The following is a 20,738-nucleotide window of genomic DNA, read 5'->3' on the forward strand; positions in this document are numbered from 1 at the left end:
AGGGCGTCCTGGGAAACGTAGTCCAGGAGTTCCGAAAAGGCCCCAAGAGTGGAGGGAAGGAGAATTTTTTGAGATTACTCATTTGACAGAGAAATATATGTCACAGTAACCTGTGTTTGTGGCATCTGAACTTTCACTCTCGAGTTAGGTTAAGTATAGCATCTTTCCATATAGTACATCGAGCATCTGGTTGGCATCTTAAATTACAAAAGGCAGAAACAGTTCTTAGTCTTCCTTTCTCGAATTCTCTCTTTTACCATTTGCCCCCAATTTTTTGCTGACCATGTTATAAAAACATTAGAATAATCTTTGACTCCTCTTCTTTACCTAATACTTACGGTCTCTGGCCAATTATTGCTGCTACTTCCTTTACAACTCAGTAGCCTGTTTGTCTATAGCCCCGGCAAATCTCTTTTCCTTTTCCCCGGACCATTGTAACCTGGGTTTTTTTGCTCAAACTGCCCTTTCAGCCTTCAGAGTTGCTTGAAGTTTCATCCTGCCGCAGCCCTGTAAGTCAAGTTAGGAGGGCCCTTCAGAATGTAGAGCGGGGTTCCAACCTCCCTTAACTGCCAGCTTCCAGCCCCACAGTAGTGCACAGTAGTGAAAAGAAGTGTGCTGTCATCATTAAATGCCCCCTCTCTTATTGATCCATCCCTTTATTTCTTACTGCCAGCTTTTCTGGCTCCCCTCTCTCCTGCCCCAAGAACTGGAAGGAGGTGACAGATGGGAAGCAGGCCTGTGCTGGTGGGAATAAGGACCAGAGCACAAGGGTTTGGGATCTCCTGCTTATTCAGCTAGTTCTCTCCCTGCTGCCTCTCTTCCCAGAGCCTGAGGAGTCTTCCAAACTTTCTGCACCACAAGGGGCAGTTCTGCCTGACCAGATCCATTTCTAGACCAGAAGAAGAAGAAGAAGGAGGAAGAGGAGGAGGAGGAGGAGGAGATACAATAAGGGCTTGGAAAGTAGCAGGATTTTTTTTTTTTTTTAACTTTAAATGGGTGAATATGTAAATATCATGCTCTTTGGCCCTGTTTCTCTGGATCCAGAGCAAAAGCTTGCCATAGCCACCGAAAAAGCGCAAATCCACGCAGCCGCTGCTGTCCAGCCCTGCTCCTCCCCACGCTCCGCAAGGGCACTTGCTCTTCCCTATTTTCACCAGAGAGGCACAAGCGCACCGTCCCTTCCAGCGGCAGGCGGAGGGAAGAGAAAGGGTCTGTTGTTTTTCTCTCGTTGTTTCTCCCTCCCTCACGGCCGATCACCAAGCTGCTGACCAGGTCAGAAAGCCCTGATGGAAATTCTCCAGGGCTGGGCGGGCCCCTGCTCCTCCAGGGAGCTTGTCCTTGACTAATTTTTCTTTGTCCCGATGGGAAAAAGAGAGAGAGAGACATAAAAAAGAAAAACCACAAACTTCCTTTGAAAATCAGCTTGTAGTCGGGGCCTGGAGCGTATGCCCTAGACTCTGCAACTCAGGAATCCCGAAGACGCTCTGAGCAATCTGGGAGTACCTGGGCTGCCCTTCTGCCTGCCCGCACCCTCCTCTGGTGACCCCAGTCGTGGGCGTGAGTCCGGAAGTGGCCACCACCAAGCCTGGACAGCCGCTCATAAACCTGTGTAGACCTGGATAAGCTCTGGCCTTGACAGCTTGGAAGGCAGCTGGGACTGTGGAAATACTCCTCCTTGGGGCCACCTTCCTCATCGAATTGCCACTACTGGACCCTCTTGCTCTATCCAGGAACAGCACCCACTTCTTTAAGGTAAAAACTTTGTTTTAACCATTTCCTTTATGCCACCCCTCCCCCAACCTCGACCCTGTTCGTTTTCCTCTGCAGCTCTGGGGAGATGTCATGGAATGTATCACCACTTTTTTGGTGCCTACAAGTCTAGATTTTGAGAGGAGCTAAGGCAGGAGGGATATGTAAAAGCGACTAGCTTGTCCCTTCATTTCCTTCATTTAATGAAAACTTCCCTCTCTCGCTTGCAAGCAAATAGACAGGGCATGGTAGAGGTGATGGACTTATTTGGGGGCAAAATTTTAAACCAGGAGTTGCATGAAGATTTGGGTCATACTGAGAAGGAGATTGGGGTGGGAAAGTTCGTGGGGGTGTGCATGTGTTATTGAAGTACCTGCCCATTTTCTATGCTTCTTCCAACTTTTGGCTATTTACTGCCCATGCGAGGGAGGGGCGAGGGTTATTTTAACTGCCTCGCCCACCGCCAGAGGATAATTCGGGCAGGAGAGAATGCGTGGGACTTAAGAAAAAAAGAGGAAGATAATGAAATCCTGATTTGTTTGAGTGCCCTCCCCCTCATCCTTTCTTGCTCTGACACACTCGTGCCCACCCCACCAGGAGTGCACCTTGTAGAGTGGAAATCCTCCATTCCATTTCTTAAGACTTAGCCCACTGGGCTTTGCCCAGGTTCTCTGACACCCAACTCCCTCTGGTTTCTAGCCCCTGGTTTCTTTTGACTCACCCCCTCACCAGCTAACTGCCTAACCCCCACTTAATTATTGATCATTTCTAGCATTGGACAGAAAAGATAAGAAATGAATGCTGCTTTTCTCCAAGCTCTTTTAACTTTCTCAGGCTCTGCTTGAAGGCTCAGCCTAACTGTCATTTGGGAGCGGCGGGGAAAAGGAGATGAGAGAGTGAAAAAAAAAGTGTAAGGTGTGCAGGCAATTTTGGCTAGTCTGATTCTAAGTGAACAACATGTAAATGAGACACAGCTAGCATAAGTTATATTTGAAGCAAAAAGAGGATCAATTTGGGTGACCAGCCTTCTTTTGGTAACTTTTCTTTCTTTTTCCTTAAAGATTTTATTTATTTATTGACAGTGAGAGAAAGAGAGAGAGTGCGTTCGCACAATCAGGAGGAGGGGCAGAGGGAGAGGAAGAAGCAGACTCCACTGAACAGGGAGCCCAATCCCAGGACCCTGAGATCATGACCAGAGCTGAAGGCAAAAGCCCAAATAATTGAGTTCCCCAGACACCCCAAATTTCTATCTTTCAACTTCACCTCCCAGGCCTTAACCTAGTCCTGAATTCCTGCCACTTTATAAGAAGGAAGCATAGTATCAGGTTAGTAGGATGCTGGGGAAAAGACAAGATTTCTAACGTCTAATTTCTCCCCTTTTCTCACCCCGAGTAAGGCAGGGAGGGGAGCTAGGAGGTTGAAGGAGGATATTTCCCAGGGGACAGAGTTTATGGCTTTTTACTGTTTGTTATCTACAGCCTTAATTAAATGTCTGTGCTGGACTCGATGCTTAGTGCTGATAGAGAGCAGGTTAAACAGGTCCAGGGTTACATCTAAGATGACCTAGGTGGGACTAGACAGAAAGAACATACGAAGAGGTAGGGAGATGACCGTAGAGGGAGTATTTATTTATTTATTTTTTTAGGTTTTTATTTTGATTCCTGTTAGTTAACATACAGTACTATGTTAGTTTCAGCTGTGTTGTATAGCAGTTCAGCACTTCCATACATCACCCAGTGCTCATCATGAGGGAGTATTTCTATACCTTTTTTTCTTTCTTTTTTTTTTTTTCAAGGTTTTCTTATTTATTTTAGAAAGAGAGAACGCGAGTGGAGGGAAGGGGCAGAGGGAGAGGGAGAGAGAGAATCCCCAAGGAGACTCCCCCTGAGCATGGAGCCCAACAGACACACACAGGCTCGATCTCACAACACTGAGACGGTGACCTGAGCCGAAGTCAAGTCCACCATCACGAGTGGGCAGCCCAGGGACACCTGGGTGGCTCAGTTGGGTTAAGCTGATGCCTTTGGCTCAGGTCATGATCGTAGTATCCCGGAATCAAGTCCCACATCAGGCTCATTGCCCCGTGAGGACCCTGCTTCTCTCTCTGCCTCTGCCTGCCGCTCTGCCTGCTTGTGCTCTCTCTTTCTCTCTCTCTGACAAATAAATAAATAAGATCTTAAAAAAACAAAACAAAACAAAACTGGGCAGCCCAACCAACTGAGCCACCCAGGGACCCCTGTGAGTAAGTATTTCTTATGTAAATCAGTAATCAGCACTATCACATTCCATATAAAGAGTGGGCAAGAGAGTATCTCTGGGTTTAGTTGATTTGGGGAGCAGAGAGGAACTGAAGAGAAGTTGCTGCCTCAACTCCAGATGTGGAAAGTTTACTGACAGAATTTGTTGGAGGACTGGATTTTGTGCCGTAGTTATTTACCAGAGCCAGTGTCTGACCCAGGTCCCCATGGCCTACATTTCCCCTCTCGGGCCCAGAGGAAATCCCTCCCAAATCCTTTTTGCTGTGGTTTGGGATTGTGTAAAGTTCAGTAGAGACCTGTGAGGAGAAAGACTTCTTTCTCACTGGTGTTTTATGTTTCGGGGCATGATACTATCTGTCTTGTCTGTATCTCCGCTCTTCACCCTGAGCACTCAGTGACTGCTAATCTTTTCATCCTTGGGGTAGAGTGGAGAAAAGTGAACCCTAAGGATACCAGTTTGAGCTCTGGATGGCCCCTGAACAGCTTGGGGGGTGTGGTTTGGTGTAGGGTAGTTGGAGTGACTACCATCGTGGCTAAGATGGTAGATGACGCCTGTTAAAGGGTGAGCTAAAGACCACTGAGTTAATAACGATTTGTACAGCTAACCCTTGAACAACACAGGGGTTAGGGACGCTGACCATTCACACAGTTGAAAATCCATGTATAACTTTTGACTCCCCCGAAACTGAACTAATCACCTATTGTTGACTGGAAGCCGTACCCAAAACACAGTCAATTGATACACATTTTGTGTGTTAGACGTATCATATATATTCTTCCAATAAAGTAAGCTAGAGAAAAGAAAATGTTATTAAGAAAATCAGGGGCGCCTTTGTGACTCAGTGGGTTAAAGCCTCTGCCTTCAGCTCAGGTCGGGCTCTCTGCTTAGCAGGAAGCCTGCTTCCTCCTCTCTCTCTGCCTGCCTCTCTGCCTACTTGTGATCTCTGTCAAATAAATAAATAAAATCTTAAAAAAAAAAGAAAATCACAAGGAATACACCTGAAACTAATGTAAATTGTATGTCAACTATACTTCAAAGAAAAAAGAAGAACATCGTAAGGAAAATACATTTACATTTACAAAAGAAAACATTTCATATATTTACTGAAAAAAAAAAAAAAATCCATGTAGAGTGAACCTGCGTGGTTCAAACCCCTGTTGTTTAAGGATCAACTGTACTGTTTTAACATTTCTTTCTCTTTTTTCTTTCTGTCTTTCTACTTTATTTCCCTCTTTCTCTCCATCTTTTTTCCATTCCTTGTCCTTATCATTTCAGGGAAGCTGACTCCATCCAATGACTTCAGTCCCACCAGAATCCTCCCTCCCAACCTGAAAGCCCTGTACCCTCGTCGGTCCCATGTGGTCACAGCCTGTGAGAGGTGAGGGGAGGTCAGGCTGGGGCCCTTCTGTTCACCCAGCTAAGAAAGACATGCATTCCCTATAACCAGGAGTGACTGTGTAGATGCTATCTAGCCTTCCATACTATAGTCCTTTAATAAGACTTTTCTGGGTTCATTTGCTTTCCAGCCCAATGACTTCCTTCTTAGTGGATCAGTCTCTTTTTCCCATACCAAGCCTACATTAGGCACCTCCCCGAGGGCAGGAAAGTCCTTTGGTGCCCCTCAATTGACCTCTTCTGACCATGGAACACCATCAAGCTGAGCTTCCAGACTCTGGTGAGGCCAAGATTCCAGAAGCAGTCAGCTCTGAGAACCAGGAGGTCCTCTCACAACCAGAGGAGCGGCCCCAAGACAAGGATGCTGGAGATGCTGATGGGACAGCTGAAGAACAGGAGCCTGTAGGCCAAGCTTCACTGCTGGCCCAGGGCCAGGGTAACCTTGAGTTCCCTCCACCTGATATGAGTTCAAGCCAACTGGAGCCGGCCCCTGGGATACAGCCCGAGGTAGAAACAGTGGGGGCCTGCTCCAGGCCCCAGGAGCTCCCCCTACCCCTCAGGGCCCGACAGCCTGAGCTGGATTTCTACTGTGTAAAGTGGATCCCCTGGAAGGGGGAACGGACACCTATCATCATGCAGAGCACTAACGGCCCTTGCCCTCTCCTTGCCATCATGAACATCCTCTTTCTTCAGTGGAAGGTAAGAGAGAATTTGGATGGGGGGCTCAGAAATTGCTGAGGAAAGTCCTCTTCTGTGACCCACCTCCTTGATCATTCTGCTGTTCTCAGACCAGGAAAAACTTTCCAGATTATTCTCTGTATTTCTTTAGCTTGAACAAGTGAGATAAGAATTCATAAAAACGGGGCGCCTGGGTGGCTCAGTGGGTTAAAGCCTCTGCCTTTGGCTCAGGTCATGATCCCAGGGTCCTGGGATCGAGCCCCGCACCGGGCTGTCCGCTCCGCGGATAGCCTGCTTCCTCCTCTCTCTCTTTCTACCTGCCTCTCTGCCTACTTGTGATCCCTGTCTGTTAAATAAATAAATAAAATCTTTAAAAAAAAAAAAAGAATTCATAAAAACAAGACAAAACAAAACAATTCTCCGTCCTACTCTCGAATCTTCTACTGTCTCGCAAATGGGAATGTCTCGCAATCCTTCACATTCATTCCCTCACTGCAGTTGCAAGCCTTCTTTTCTACCACGCCCTCCCCTTCCCCCTGTCCTTCTGTGTGTTTCTCCTCCAGTGATCTGTGAAAGAAAACACACACATGCCTAACCCTTTGGTCACCACTTCTGCCTCTAGGTGAAGCTGCCCCCTCAGAAGGAAGTGATCACGTCAGATGAGCTCATGGCCCATCTTGGTGAGTGATTGGGTCTTGGAGAGGAATTACACAGAAGGTTCAAGAGCTTACCCTTTCCACTCAGCCAGAAATCCAGAACATTGAGGGACTTCCCATTTGGGGTTCTTATGTGGCAAGGAGGGTGAAGGTCTACAGGGCTTCTGTGCAAGGCTGGGGAATGAAAAGCAAAAATCAAGGCATCAGGAGTCAGGGATTATAACCCTACTTCTGCCCTGAGATTTCGATGTGACCTTGGGTGGGCCTTTCACCTTCGTCAGTCTATTTCTTCCTCTGAGAAGTGAATGGTCTGGATTAGATTCTAAGGCTCTTTCCAGCTCTGAAAGTCTGTGGTCCATGACCATTCTCCAGAAAAGGAAGCAGCTTTTGGGCCAATTGGGGAAAGCTGATGAGGGGATCCTATCTTGTAGGAGACTGCCTCCTGTCCATCAAGCCCCAGGAGAAGTCAGAGGGACTTCAGCTTAATTTTCAGCAGGTGAGGCAAAGGTCTCTGGGCACAGGAATTTGCAGGTTTGTAAGGGGACACGTAGGCTACAAAGAGAAGCCTTTCTTTTGCTTCTCAAGAAGGCCCCTTAACTATGATTTCTTTCTGCAGGAGGAGGAGGATGTATCTCTGTCCTAGAAAATATGTTCCCTTATATAAGATAAAGAAGAGTTGAGGCAAGGGAGGAATGGCATGGCCTGTAAGAGAACCAGGGAAAAGAGGCAAAAAAGATTAATTTTTTTAATTTGTGGAGCTAGGAGTCAGGACAGGGGAGGCTAGAGTAGCCATCATTTTATTCCCCCCACCCAGCTTTATTGGGATATAACTGGCATATAAGACTGTGGAAGCTGAAGGTGCATATAACGTTTTGATGTGATACAGGCATCATTTTCTTTTCTAACCCCAGAACGTGGACGATGCAATGACAGTGTTGCCTAAACTGGCCACGGGTCTGGATGTCAACGTACGATTCACAGGGGTCTCTGACTTTGAGTACACTCCTGAGTGCAGCATCTTTGACCTCCTGGGCATACCTCTGTACCATGGCTGGCTTGTTGACCCACAGGTGAGGGTGAGATGGCTCAAATGAGACTCACATCCAGCTCAAAGCGAGATAGACAAGCAAAATTTTACGGGGTAGGTGTTAGGGAGTTAGGGGTTAGATTGGCTTGGGAATGGAATAGGCTTCAGAGGCTGAACCCAGTGCAGAATTCCTTGAATTTTAACCTTTGTGTGTGTGTGTGTGGGGGGTGAACATTCAAATGCAGGCAAACCGTATGCAAGTAGATCAGTTCTTCAGAAATGGAAAGTTTCAGGAACCTTTGGTTGTAGGGTTGCAATCCTGTGGGCGGGCTTCATTTCCTTCCTAAAAAGATCTTCATTGTTTTGGTACCACCCCATGCCACCACTGGTGCAGAGTCCTGAGGCTGTGAGCGCAGTTGGGAAACTGAGTTACAACCAGCTGGTGGAGAAGATCATTACCTGCAAGCACTCTAGAGACACCAACCTTGTGACAGAAGGTGATGGCCCTGCTCTCTCTTCTGTGGGTCTTAGGTGGAGGGAATTATGGCTGCCTACGTTTATTGTTTATCATCTGTCTCCCCCCACCGCCTCACCCTAGAGTGGAAACCCCATGAGAGAGAGTTTGGGAGGGGGACCTGGGTGGTCAGTGGTTAGATGTCTCCTTTTAGCTCAGGTCAGGATCCCAGGATTATGGGATTGAGCCCTGCCTGGGGCTCCCTGCACAGCAGGAAGCCTGCTTCCCCCACCCCCCCGCTTGTGTGTTTTCTCTCTCTCTGCCAAATAAATAAATAAAATCTAAAAAAAAAAGAGAGAGAGAGAGTTGGGGAAATGTCTGTTGCGTTCAAGACGTAACGCAAGGTGGTCACTCAGTAACTATTTGTTGAATGAATGAATACAGCCAGGCTTCAAGGGATTTCAGAAAGTGGGACTATCCGCAGAGCTCTGACAGGGACTCTCTGGGTGATCCTTCTTTCTACTGGGGACTTTGAATTGAAGCCAAGCTCCTCGTCCCCCAACCTTATGCCCTTCTGACAGGCCTGATTGCGGAGCAGTTCCTGGAGACCACTGCAGCACAGCTGACCTACCACGGACTGTGTGAGCTAACAGCAGCTGCCAAGGAGGGTGAACTTGGTGTCTTTTTCCGAAACAACCACTTCAGCACCATGACTAAGCACAAGGTGATGAGGCTTTGGAGATGGGGGTGGGGGTAGAGTGCTGTCACTGCCTCTTGGTTTCTTCTTCCGGGTCAGTGTGTCAGACAGGATAGGGTAGATTAAATTCAGGTGACAAATCACCCCCAAAATCCCTGTGCTTTACCACAGCCAAAGTTATTCTTCATGCTGGATGGCCATTGTGGATTGGCTGCCATTCTGTCCCACATTGTCTTCGCTCTGGGACCTAGGCTGACAAAACAGCCTTAATCTGGAATAGGGGAGGGAAGAGAGGGGGAGGGACACCGTGCACCCACTTTTAACCCTTCTGTCTAGAGACGACACGTTTCGTTTCTGCTACCTTCTCACTGGCCACAGCAAGCCCTAAGAAATCAGCCTGCCCTTGACAGGACAGCAAAGTAAAGTCCTCTCCCCGGAAGGGAATGGAAGTACATGGAAGATGGAGAGGTCTTTGGCTCGCAAAGGATTTCTCCTCAGAGCCATCAGGCCAGCCCTGAGAGCCACTGGAAGTAGGGTAGACAGCAGCATCTTGTGTGGGACCCCAGCACCGAGGTCTCACACTTGGACCACAGGGACTGCCACACTCCACGCCCCCCCCCAACAAGTCGATGGCACATGCATAGACATCTGGGCCTTCTCCCCGCAGCCACACGTGTGCTCACAGCGACATGCTCTAACTAGCACACCAGACGAGTCAAATGGTCTTTGCATCTCAGCTGATTCCTGGTAGTAAAGTGCCTCTGGGTTGGCTCTCCCACCAACCAGTTCGTCCTTTTCTCTGCAGAGTCACTTGTACCTACTGGTCACTGACCAGGGCTTTCTGCAGGAGGAGCAGGTGGTGTGGGAGAGCCTGCACACCGTCGACGGAGACAGCTGCTTCTGCGACTCTGACTTCCACCTGAATCACTACCTCGGCAGGGGGCCTGGAGCAGGGGGTGGTGGGGGCTCCCCTGAAAAGCAGCGCCAGGTAGACCAGGTATGTGGGCTCTTTGGGAAGGGGCGCGGAGAGCTAGTCTGCTCACGAGCTCTTTGCTGGAGGCGAGTAAGATGCGATTCCTCCTGTAGATGTCACGACCCACGATACCCATGCCCACTTACAGTCACTTCCAGACCACCTCCGTCCCCACAGATGATGTACTTGGCTGTGGGTCTTGCCCTGGAGGGGGAGCTGGTGAATGTGAAGGAGAAGCAAGACGGGTTTGGAAACCTAAAACCAGGTTGAACGTCCCCCAAGCCACGGCCACCTCACTGCTCCTGTTCTCTCCGCCTCTTTCTAGGACTACCTGATCGCCTTGTCCCTGCAGCAGCAGCCGCAGGGCACGCTGAGTCTTAGCGACTTGGAGCTGGCCCAGCAGCTTCAGCAAGAGGAGTACCAGCAGCAAGCAGCCGTGCTGCCCACGCCGGTGCGGGCCTCACCACAGGTGAGCAGCTGCCCCCAAAGGCCCTGAACCCCACTCTGCTCCTTCCCGCAGTGCCAACACTTGTCCTTGCAAATCCTGCACTTGTCTCTTTAAGGGGTTCCTCCTCCCAGGGTCCCATCTTCTCTCTCCCCACCAACCCTCCTGATCCGGCCCCCAGGACCTACTAGAACCTCTGTCCTTGTACTCTTCTGGGCTGACAAGTGACCCACTGTTAAATCTCATACAGGGGAGAGGAGCCACATCTGGTCGCCCAGTCGGGGAGCGTCGACAGAGGCCCAAACAAGAGTCAGACTGTGTCCTCCTATAGCTTTGCCCAGTGCTGGGGCTGCCCTGCCTCTTTCTCAGAGGCCATGGTTGTGCTGCTTGCTTCCCCCAGCTCCACCCCTGAGATATGCAGGGTAACTTATTTATGGACTGTGGGGGATCCAAGCAGGTGGTCAATGCCAAGGTCAGATTTGGTGACATCTTGCCCTCCTATGCTGCTGCCTTCTCTGCCTCCGTCATCCAGGGCAACACTGGGGTTGGTGGGGTGAGGATTTCTGGTTGCCAGCTCACCTTTCCTAAAACAGTCACACCCACAGATGGACTCAGGCTCCAGGGCGAGGTCCTTGTCTAGAATGCACCTCCCCTGGCCAGGCCCTCCTGCCGATCCTGCTGGCCCGACTCCAGTTGTTTCAGGGTTTGGTTTGGGTTTCTATCTCCATTATTTGCAATGCTTTCCTAGGGGTTTGGAAATAAAACTTCGTTCCTGAGATCTGTTGTTTGCCTTGCCCTGTGGCTCTTGGGGTTAAGTATTTGACCCAATTAAGGAATACAAAAAAGTGGGGGAGGTTACAGAGGCCCGCCGGGGGGCTTTGCGTGTCATTCCTAATAGGGCCAGCAGGGGGAACCAAAGCCTGCCTCTTGTCTTTTATGTCTCTTTTTACTAGTTTTTGGTAGGTCTTGGAAATGGTAATCTGGTTTGGGAGGGGAGTTTCCAAATCCCTGCTTTGGACAGATGCAGTTTAGGGGTTGTGCTCCCTGCTAATCTAAGACTTCCCAGGCAGGGGAGGGCAAATTGATCAGATGGTCCTTTGCTACCTCTATTTCTGACCTTATTCTGGCTCCTGTTTCTCAGTTACTTTGCCAGAAATTTCCTGGGGAAGAGAGAATAATTGAGGGGTGGGGGGAACCTTGAGGGGAGCACTTATTGCAGCCCTAGAACCTCAAACAGGATCCCTGCCGAATATCCAAGTGCATATCAAAGCACCTCCAGCTTCAAGGTCTCCTCCCAGCCCATGTCCTGCTCCACCCAAACTTCAATCAGGGAACACAAACAACAGTGAAGTTTGCCAAAAGAATTCAAGAAATCAGGAGATGTTCTGGTCTGGGTATGGGAAGGATGAATAGAGAAGAAACCATCAAAGAGCTGTCTATACCCAAGACAGAGATGGGGTACCCTGGTGCAGGCATCACTTTGAGATGAGGAAACTAAGGGATTCAAAAGAAACTTCAGATTCTAGCCTCAACAAAAAGCTGGAGCATGTGGTGCCCAGTGAGGGGTTATCCTATTTGGAGGTCCAGCTGATTTCCTGCAGGGCTCTCAGATCCTTGGATGTCATGGCGTGGTAGGGAGGGCAGGAGCCCAGGGAGGCCTCAGAGGTCTTCGGCCCTGCACAGGGCTAGTAGGGCTGACCGGCAGTCCCCTTTCACTGCTTCCTGCAGAAAAAAGAGTCAAGTGTTAGATCCCACTACCACCATGGCCCAGGCATTCTGTTTCCTCCGTTGTGCTGGTCCACACAACTATCTGAAGTCAAGAGTTGTGTATGAAATTAACCAAAGACTCATGAGTTCTCCAAGGCATGAATATGCTAGGTGGTGTGCACGGAGGGCAGAGTGGAGTTGATGGGTGAAGCTCTGGGGCTATAGGTTAAGAACTAGCCAAGTCTCACCTGGAGAGAAGAGTAGAGGGACTTGCCAAATTTCTTTTTGAACTCAGCTCGGATGCTTAGAAGGTCAGTCTCACTTCGGGAGATAAGGATACGCATCAGGACTTGGTAATTGGGCTTGAGGTTCTGGTAGAGGGAGAAACAGAAGGGGGAAAGGGTGATAGGTAGTTAGATTCTCACAGAGTGGAGACAGGGCAGCATGGTAAATTACTCTAGAAAGGGGAAGTGAGGGGTGAGTCCTGGCAAAAGAGAAGTGTAAGAGGAAAATTTATCCTTGTCCACCCTAATGGAAAGTGATTCCGTGGGAAAGACCAGTCTCTGTGGGAGCAGCTGGGGTAGCTCTCCCTCTGGCCTCGTGTCTTTCCTGGCCATGCAAGTAGCTTAGAGCCTCATTCCTCCAGATCTTGGGCGGCTCCAAAGTCAGCTACTCACAAAAAGGATAGGAGAAACTTGCTACCTATAAAGACTTCCAGCATGAAAGCCAGGAAGTTATTAACGTCCAAGTCCAGGGACGATATACCCAGCCTATCCCCACACTGAGCTGATGGAGCTCTGAGAGGGTGCAGGGTCATGTGACTTATGGTTCTGAGCCTGACCTACCAGGGCCACCCCATGGCCCCATCTGTATACACCAGTTTCTCCTGGTTTGACCCCTGGGGTCCAACATCACTGTCTTCCTCCTAAACCTGTACCAAGCCTCCCGCCTTTTGGTTAAAGAAGGTAATGCAGGGTTTGGCTTAGAAATAATAGAGGTATAATATGTGAATATAATTATAAATCATGAATTATAATTGATTAGATCAAATCATGAATGCTAATGGATCATAATAAATGTGTTATCATGAGAGATTTCTAAATAAAAACGTTGGTTGCAAAAATTCTATTTATGTCATGGGCTGGGTGCTGGCGCTGTCACAATTTCCTAATAGCTTCTTTCCCAGTGTTTCCTGTTACTTGACTCACGAGACCCTTCCCAGAACTGCCTGATACCCACACTTCTGGCATCCACACAGATCATAAATTCCCATTAAAAAAAAAATGAGGAAGTAACAACAGGATGCTGTATTTCATTTGGAATCATTACCTCATTGTCTGCGCTGATGTCTGCTTTATCTTAAATTTCATGTATTATCAATTTTTAATTGTGATAAAGATTATTGATGGCTCCCCAATATTCCATTCTTTCCCTTCTTCCAACTTTTATTACTTCAAAGTCGTAGAATTGGGGCAATGTCCTCACTAACTGACTTTTTTTTTTTTTAAGATTTTATTTATTTATTTGACAGAGATTACAAGTAGGCAGAGAGGCAGGCAGAGAGAAAGGAGGAAGTAGGCTCCCTGCTGAGCAGAGAGCCCGATGCGGGGCTGGATCCCAGGACCCTGGGATCATGACCTGAGCTGAAGGCAGAGGCTTTAACCCACTGAGCCACCCAGGCGCCCCACTAACTGAATATTCTTACTGATGCATAAGTACCCTTTCTAGCAAGCCTACATTAAACATAATTCTTGCCTTGTTCCTTGAGAATGTCCTTGGCATCTTATACTTCCCTGGGAACTTTTAATAAGCATTCATTCTCTGGTTCAGACTGGTCCAAATTTTCCTAGATAGGCTTTCACTGAAGGTCATTTTTCTGAATAAATATTTGTCACAACGTATGTTTTCACATATTTCTCATGAGAGGATAAAACTGAAGCATATTATTGAGTTTTTCCTTTTTAAAAGAAGTTTTCAGAAAAATAGGCCTATATTATTTTTTGACTCCTATGTCTAGGATAAACCTGGCATTTATAGCCAAGAGCGTGGGTCCTACAATCCAATTATATTATAATCACTTACTGCTGGGATAAATTTATTGATGACAGGAATCTAGACAGATAACCACAACTCTTCAAACCAGTCTTAGTGTTGGCCTGGTGTAACAGTACAGACATTATTGGGGAAGTAAAATATTTTTCTACTGTCAAAATGGAAATCTCCATTGATGATAAAATACGTACATATATGTACTATCTTTTGAATAATTGCCAATAAGGCATGGTGATTTCTCACTCAGTACACAAGAAGCTATGCCACCTAGCAAAAAGATAACGACTTTTATCTTTACAATTTGGCTGAGTTTTTTTATTTATAGATGTTGGGGGACAGATGTTAGGAGGCCTCGCCCAATGAATAGAATGACTAGATTCTGTGTATGGAATTACTTAAAACCAATGTCACCAATTTAAGTGTGGATAATATGGGACAAAGTCCAACTATTGTGGAGGAAGGCGGTCCTGGGTGCTAGGACTCTAATGGTATAGTTTATAGTATAGACCAACACCTATGGTACAGACCAGGAGTTGACACATGGCAGTTCAATGTCCTATAGGACCATTATGTGTGTGTGGTTTTTAATTATTTTTAAATTCCAGCATAAATAACATATCATGTTATAATAGCCATTATATGTTTTATGGGAGGCCTATATTATTTATTAGCTGTATATGACCTTGGGCAAATAACTTAACCTCTGTACCTCAGTTTTTTCATCTATTAATTGGAATGTGTATATTGTTATACACAGCATAGGCCCTGGGACACAATGAGCATCCAAGAAATGCTGGCTCTTGTCATAATTCTTGCTAGCATTGTCACCATTATTACTCTGGTGATAATTGGTGAAATTGGACATGGTGCTGTCCTCCAGAGCAAATTCATACCTATAGCTGGCCACCTAGCCATCAATTAGGCCCAAATTTTGGCATCAGTGCCCTTTTGAGTCAAACTCACTTAGTTTTAACCACAGTCCACACCTGCCTCTCTTCTTCACAAGACCGTTAGCAAGCCTAGGAAAAGAGAGCTGCACTATGTTTATAAGCTAAATAGAAGGTTGTCACATGATCAACAGCATGAAACGTCCTCTTTCTTGCCTAGAAGAGGTCTCCCCCCAGTTTTTGTTCCAAGGGGAGGGAAAAGAAACCTCCCTCTCACCTGGACGGCTTGATGAAGTTTATCGGCAAAGTACAGCGGTGTGTTCCTGATCACCGAGACTAGAAGCAGAGAGGGAGAGATGGAGAGAGCTGGCTTAAAAAGAGCCAGGCGAGAGCCCTACCCCGCATGTGCTCAGCAGGCCCTACCTAGGCTGAGCAGGGCCGCCTGAGCATCTCCGTGGAAGAGGTGGTGGATGGTCTTCTCTAGCTCGTGCCCAGTACACTGCTGGTACTGATCGAACACTTGTGGTAGGTGTGGGAGGTAGTTAGAAAGATAAATGGGTGCGGAGATTGATAATCACAGAGAAGGATAAGCCCTTGGCCCAAACTCATCATTACAGTAAACTGGGAAGACAAGAAGTCTTGTGTGTACCTCGGACGAGGTGTTCAGGATTTCGCTGGGTGAAGATTAGGACCCATGTGCCCTCTGTGCTGGGCCCTTCAGCCTGCCTTAATGCCTGGGAAGGAGGAGTAATCCGGGATCATTGGTTGGGGGTAAGGGAGCCACAGTTGTGATGTTCCCAGAATCCATCATCATGGTGGTGGAAACGGGATTCAGAGTGGAAAAGCTTAATGGGACCTGTGAAGCTATTGCTTCTATTTATGATTAAAACAGACAAACAAAAAAGGAATAGGGCTAAGATAGGGACTCTGCCCTCACAGCCCAATTCCCCAATGTGGGGAAATCCTGGCACTCAATGAATTAAATAATCTCCAAGGAAAGGTCTGAGGAGGGTTCCCCCACCCAGATGCCCCTGAGAGGATACTGTGTCAGTTGAGGAGCTCACTTCCTGTGAGTTCAGGAATCAGAGGCTAAGTAAGTGAACGGGCTTCAGATGGTCACTAATTGACACTTCATGTCCTCACCTGTCCCTGAGGACTCCTTCCCCAAGGCAAAGAGAGGTTTGCAGGACAAGCGGGTACACCTGTCCCTGGCTCTAGGAGCCACTGGAGGAGGGTGTCTTACGTGCACGGCCAGGCAAGCTCCTTGCCCCTGCTCACCTGGACATCCTGTTCCACCAGGTTATAGTCGATGATTCCAGAGTAGCTCTCGCGACCCCCCTAGAAGAAACTCTCTCAGGAGGACTTTCTGAGGGGGAGCTTTTTACCTCCAGGACAACCAACCACACTCCTCCCCTCAAAACCTTCTCTTGCTAATTACACCCGAGCAATGCTGCCCGCTCCCCCACAGGCCAGTCCTCTTCACCTTGGCCAGGGCTAGGAGCAGTTCCTGCAAGATGCCGCTGGTCTCAGATTTGATGTCCTCCTCAGCCTCAACCTGGAAATCTGGGGTAGGGTTAGGAGCTCTCTGAAGTCTGATTTTTCCCAGTGTAGCTATTCCCTGTCATATGCCCAGCCCACTGCCTACACTGTCATCTCTGGCTGGGGGGAGCTTGATGGCTGCCAGTTCCCAGGATGGAAGGCAGAAGCACCATCATGGCCACCCTGAAAACAGCCCGAAGCCACGAGTAATGCAAGCGCTGTAGGGTCATGCATCAAGCGGGGACAACCTGCTTGGGGAAGGAGGCAGTCAGCGGGGACGGGGACACCTCCATTGTGAGGCCAGATGGCTAGGGTCTGACCCCCTCACTGAGGCAAGGAGAAGTGACGTGGAAGGATGTGAAGAAGTGAAAGAAAAAGAAGAAGGAAAAGAAAACCAGAAGCAAGAAGTGAGAGGTAGGAGATAGATTAAGACAGGCTGAGAATGGGCACAAAGGAAAACTGGGGAAAGACAAAAAAGAGGGGGGGTGTTCAGATGCGGAGGAGAGAAGGCCAGTAAGCAATGAGTGGCTGAGGCATGTGGCAGTCAAGCAGGGGCCTGAGGGGGAGTACCGATAACTTAGAGAGCAGGTCCCCCACCCTCCCCCCGGGATGCAGCAAGGTTCCATTCAGCCTGGGATGTGGTGTGACGGCAAAATCAGGAAGGGGCTGGGAAGATGACATGGGTACCCTCAGGACTGTCACAGTGCCCAACGTTGTCATTACCTTGGAATCTGCCCCGGAGCCCCCGACTAAGATGGCTAATCATTGCTTCTCTTTCTTTAATGATCACATCTGGCTCTTGCCCCTGGGAGACTGAATACTGGCAAGGGTGAGTTGGGGGAGACACCCCAAGGGAATAGCGCTGGGGCAAACAGGTCCCCAGAAGGCTTGCCTGTAGGGAGGGTGGGAGAGCAGGGGCTGTCCTGCCATCCCTTTCCCCCCTCCTCATATGCTCTTACTATGTTTGTAGACCATCAGGCACTCCTGCAGCTGGGCTGGGCTTCGGGTGGCAAAAATTTCCACAGCCACATCCTCAGGAGAACCAGAGCTCTACAAGAAATTGGGAGACCACTTTGACACTGGGCCATGCCATGAGGATGGTAGAGAGCAGAGGCTGACCACCTGTCAGTGTGGGCTGTGTAAAGGGGACCCCCGCCAAGTCGACCTTCTGGAGCAGGCAAAGGCAAGTTGGTCAACCCTCTCCTCCCCTCATTGGTGTCCTCACTTCCTTGATGGCTAGTGAGCTTCTACTCCTGGTACCTTCAAGGCTGTCCTCAATTCCTGGGCATCGAACTGAGCAGCAGGCTGCAGCAAAGCCATCACGATCCTCTCGAGGCTGCCAGAGAGTGCCGCCTGCAGGGACTTCCGTAGGTCCTACAATAAATGGTCCCCGTAGCAGAGGAGTGGAAACCATGGGGAGGGCCCCGGATGTGTGGGGATCTCTGGGGAGATCTGGTGGGCTGCTGTTGGCTGTACTCCATGTCTTCTAAGGGGCTGCTCACCCCAGTCTGCTGCTCCTGGGAAGCCAGTGGCCTCACCTGTTGGGTGCGCTCCTGGAAGACTCGAGAGATGAGCTGCCTTTGCTCTCTGCTCCTGTTGGTCAGTACGCCCACGATGGCACTGTGGTCCACACCTGAACAGAGATGAGGGCTGGGCTATCAGCTGGGCAGAAGCCAACAGAGTCTATACAGGGCAGGGACCTCCTTCTTCCCAGACTTGAAGCCTCCTGAGGAGGAGAGAAGGCGATCCAGGAAAGGGCTGTGAACAGCAGGGGTTGCGACACCTCCACTTCCATTTGGCCTCAAAAGAAGATGCAGGGCTGCCTGGGGGTCTCAGCTAGAACTCTTGATTTCAGCTCAGGTCACAGTCTTAGGCTCTGTGCTCAGCAGAAGTCTGCTTAAGATTCTCCCCCTCTGCCCCTCACTTCACCGCTCCTGAGCATTCTCTCTCTCTCTCAAAAAAAAAAGAATTAAAAAAGAAGACCCAAATAAGATGCCAAAATGGCATGTGAACCTGATCCAAAATTAGGTGAAGCTGACCTGGTGTGGTGGGGGAGAAATGTCTTGTTGATCATAGACTTAGATTAGAACCCCAGCCCTGCCATTATGAGCTGTGTGACCTTGGGCCAGCCTCTTTGTCTCACCAAGCCTGTCTCCTCACCTGTAAAATGGAAATAAGACTTACCTCACAAGGGTGTCCTGAGAATGGGAATGACATACCTACCATGGTACTTGACATACAAGAATTAAGGCATTCCACAAACATTTACTGAACAACATCACTTCCTCCTTCCTTCTTGGTCTGCAGACTGGTTTCTAAAAGGTGGATCCCCAGGGGCAGAGGGAAAAGGGCTCACCTTGGCCTGCAATGGCCCTCAGCAGCCTTTGCACGTCCTTGTCCACGCTGAAGCTCAAGAAGGTCCTGAGGGTGCCCAGGGTTCCCCAAGCTGCAGTCTGTAAGAACATGAGAGGTGGGGGGTTGGGGGGAGAGTCACATGTCTGCACACGCCTGCCCCAGTGCCTCAGCAGGGCCCTTGGCCTGGTCTCAGGGCCCGCTCTCCCTTTTCCCATCCCCTATTCTCTCACAGCCCTGGAGTTGATATAGTAACAGTGATTCTGATGATCACAGTCCCTACCTTGTTGGCCAGGCCCAGGTGGCTGAGGATCTCCTGGGTCAGGGATGGTCTTGTCTTCCCACTGGTTACAGACATGGTATGACTGGCTGTCCCAAGGAGGGAAACAGGAGCGAACTGTGGAGAATTTCCTGGCCCTTTGGGCCTCTTTATGACCCCCAGAGCCCTGAGGCCCATGTCCCACGCTGTTCCTTTCCCATGTTGCAGAAAGAAAATATCGACCAGTTTGGCAGGTTTGGGAGCCCAAATGGAGGGGTAAATGAAAGTCCCCATCTTCCCTACCTCTCACCCCTCCTTCAGGAAGCGAGGATTGATCAGGAATGCTGCTAGAATAAGCACCAAACAAACCCTCCCTGACTCCAGGGTGGGTCCCAAGGCTTCCAAACTTTGATCTCAGGGGGATGACCCCCTTCTGAGATCCACATCCCTTCCTTCTGGTGGTCTGGCTAGGGATTCCTGAGGCGGTGTAGGGGAGGTGAGGTGATGTGGCTGGATGAAGTGTGTGGGGTAGGAGATAATAACTCCGAAAACACCCACCCCCCTTCAGCCCCAGCCCAGGAGTAAGTAAGCTTCTGTCCCCCTGCCCACCAGGCTGCCTACCTGTTGCTGGCCTTTCCCCCTCAGAGTCTCTGACAGTGACCTTCAGCTCAGCAGGTGGGACTCCGGGGCTGATGTACTCGTTCCTATGGGTGCATAGGTGCCTGACAAGGGAGCAAGCCCTCACCTTAGAAAAAGAAAACTCCTTTCTCCCTCTCCCAAGGGATCCACAAGCTTTCCCTCCTCCCTTCCCCCACGAGGGCCCAGGGCCAACGCTTACCCAGAGGTGCTGGGGGAGAGGTGGCCGCTGTCACAGCCTGGCAGTTGCCAGTGTGGGCACCAGCTTCTGTGTGGTCTGCTAGAGGAGAGGGGGCGTGTGCAGCCTGGGCTGGGCAGCCAGTCAGATGACCTCTCTAGCAGCCCCGCCCAGCTGTCACCTCCCGCTGCCGGCCCCTCCCAAATGTGGGAGAGGACCAGGCCATACCTGGTCCCACAGGCAAACCCCTCCCAAGCATCTTTCCTCCCAGGAGCCAGGCCTCAGCCCCTGGAGAGAATTTTCCTAAGCCTTTGGGCGCTCAGCGGGACACAAGGGGCTTTGTGCGTCGCTTTCCCCGTCAGGCCAGGTGGGACCACAGAAGCCCAGTCTTCGAGTCCAGATTCTGACCTGGCTCTGCCTCTGGCCCCAGCTCCCTGGGGGGACAGGTCAGACAGGCTCCAGGCTGATTTAGAAGGCTGATAGAGAAAAACCTGTTGGGGCACATACCAGCGGGACACCCCAGCCTGCACACCCCAGAGGGGGTCCTAACCCCCAAACTCCCTATTAACTTATCAGAGCCAGCCAGCCTGGGTGGGAAGGGCAGGGGGACTGTTTGGATCTGTGAGGAAGAAAGAGAGCAGGTATTTGAGAGTGGGAGCAGATCAGCAGAGTCACGAGAGAAAAATGCAAAGGGTGTTCCCTGTGGACAGAAGCATCATGGTCCCAAAAGGCGACAGGGAGATGGGAGAGGCTACCTGGGTTCCTGTGTCTTAGATTCCTTCTGGTGCCTTTTGG

General features: G+C 49.5%; 2 protein-coding genes across 6 annotated transcripts; one reads left to right on the forward strand and one right to left on the reverse strand.

Moving 5' to 3' along the window:
- Nucleotides 1-12: 12 nt before the first annotated feature.
- On the forward strand, nucleotides 13-11,109 carry MINDY1 (MINDY lysine 48 deubiquitinase 1). Of its 3 annotated transcripts, XM_013047945.2 has the most exons (12): nucleotides 13-509; nucleotides 826-1,752; nucleotides 5,284-5,386; nucleotides 5,535-6,102; nucleotides 6,704-6,761; nucleotides 7,169-7,233; nucleotides 7,649-7,807; nucleotides 8,159-8,261; nucleotides 8,800-8,942; nucleotides 9,721-9,912; nucleotides 10,214-10,357; nucleotides 10,584-11,109. In XM_013047945.2, exons 4-12 carry the CDS (start codon nucleotides 5,650-5,652, stop codon nucleotides 10,662-10,664), a joined length of 1,398 nt encoding a protein of 465 aa, XP_012903399.1. In that variant the 5' UTR covers nucleotides 13-509; nucleotides 826-1,752; nucleotides 5,284-5,386; nucleotides 5,535-5,649; the 3' UTR covers nucleotides 10,665-11,109. The 3 variants fall into 3 exon arrangements, with proteins under 3 accessions (XP_012903399.1, XP_012903400.1, XP_012903398.1); XM_013047944.2 differs by lacking the exon at nucleotides 13-509 and having other exon boundaries at nucleotides 528-1,752; XM_013047946.2 differs by lacking the exons at nucleotides 13-509; nucleotides 5,284-5,386 and having other exon boundaries at nucleotides 527-1,752.
- A 570-nt stretch (nucleotides 11,110-11,679) lies between these two features.
- ANXA9 (annexin A9) lies at nucleotides 11,680-20,071 on the reverse strand. 3 transcript variants are annotated; one of them, XM_004776769.3, is made up of 14 exons: nucleotides 19,968-20,071; nucleotides 19,751-19,851; nucleotides 19,154-19,239; nucleotides 18,875-18,971; nucleotides 18,057-18,151; nucleotides 17,779-17,892; nucleotides 17,478-17,568; nucleotides 16,463-16,542; nucleotides 16,258-16,317; nucleotides 15,629-15,713; nucleotides 15,403-15,498; nucleotides 15,257-15,315; nucleotides 12,289-12,411; nucleotides 11,680-12,055 (listed from the first exon to the last, which is right to left on the reverse strand). In XM_004776769.3, exons 3-14 carry the CDS (start codon nucleotides 19,226-19,228, stop codon nucleotides 11,993-11,995), a joined length of 1,038 nt encoding a protein of 345 aa, XP_004776826.1. In that variant the 5' UTR covers nucleotides 19,229-19,239; nucleotides 19,751-19,851; nucleotides 19,968-20,071; the 3' UTR covers nucleotides 11,680-11,992. The 3 variants fall into 3 exon arrangements, with proteins under 3 accessions (XP_004776826.1, XP_044939034.1, XP_044939032.1); XM_045083099.1 differs by having other exon boundaries at nucleotides 19,154-19,287; XM_045083097.1 differs by having other exon boundaries at nucleotides 19,751-19,874; nucleotides 19,968-20,023.
- Nucleotides 20,072-20,738: the final 667 nt, after the last annotated feature.

Source organism: Mustela putorius, unplaced genomic scaffold (genome assembly GCF_011764305.1).
Source record: "Mustela putorius furo isolate JIRA1106 unplaced genomic scaffold, ASM1176430v1.1 tig00000695_pilon_pilon_pilon, whole genome shotgun sequence".
NCBI classification, from domain to species: Eukaryota; Metazoa; Chordata; class Mammalia; order Carnivora; family Mustelidae; genus Mustela; species Mustela putorius.

Coding starts and splice junctions, on each gene's coding strand:
- ANXA9 (XM_004776769.3), bottom strand. CDS start 19,228: ATGTCTGTAACCAGTGGGAAGACAAGACCATCCCTGACCCAGGAGATC. Junction 15,499..15,628: donor TCCTGAACACCTCGTCCGAG/GTACACACAAGA, acceptor ACCTACCACAAG/TGTTCGATCAGTACCAGCAG. Junction 12,056..12,288: donor CCCTCTACTCTTCTCTCCAG/GTGAGACTTGGC, acceptor TTTTTTCTGCAG/GAAGCAGTGAAAGGGGACTG.
- MINDY1 (XM_013047945.2), top strand. CDS start 5,650: ATGGAACACCATCAAGCTGAGCTTCCAGACTCTGGTGAGGCCAAGATT. Junction 7,808..8,158: donor GCTGGCTTGTTGACCCACAG/GTGAGGGTGAGA, acceptor CCACTGGTGCAG/AGTCCTGAGGCTGTGAGCGC. Junction 10,358..10,583: donor CGGTGCGGGCCTCACCACAG/GTGAGCAGCTGC, acceptor AATCTCATACAG/GGGAGAGGAGCCACATCTGG.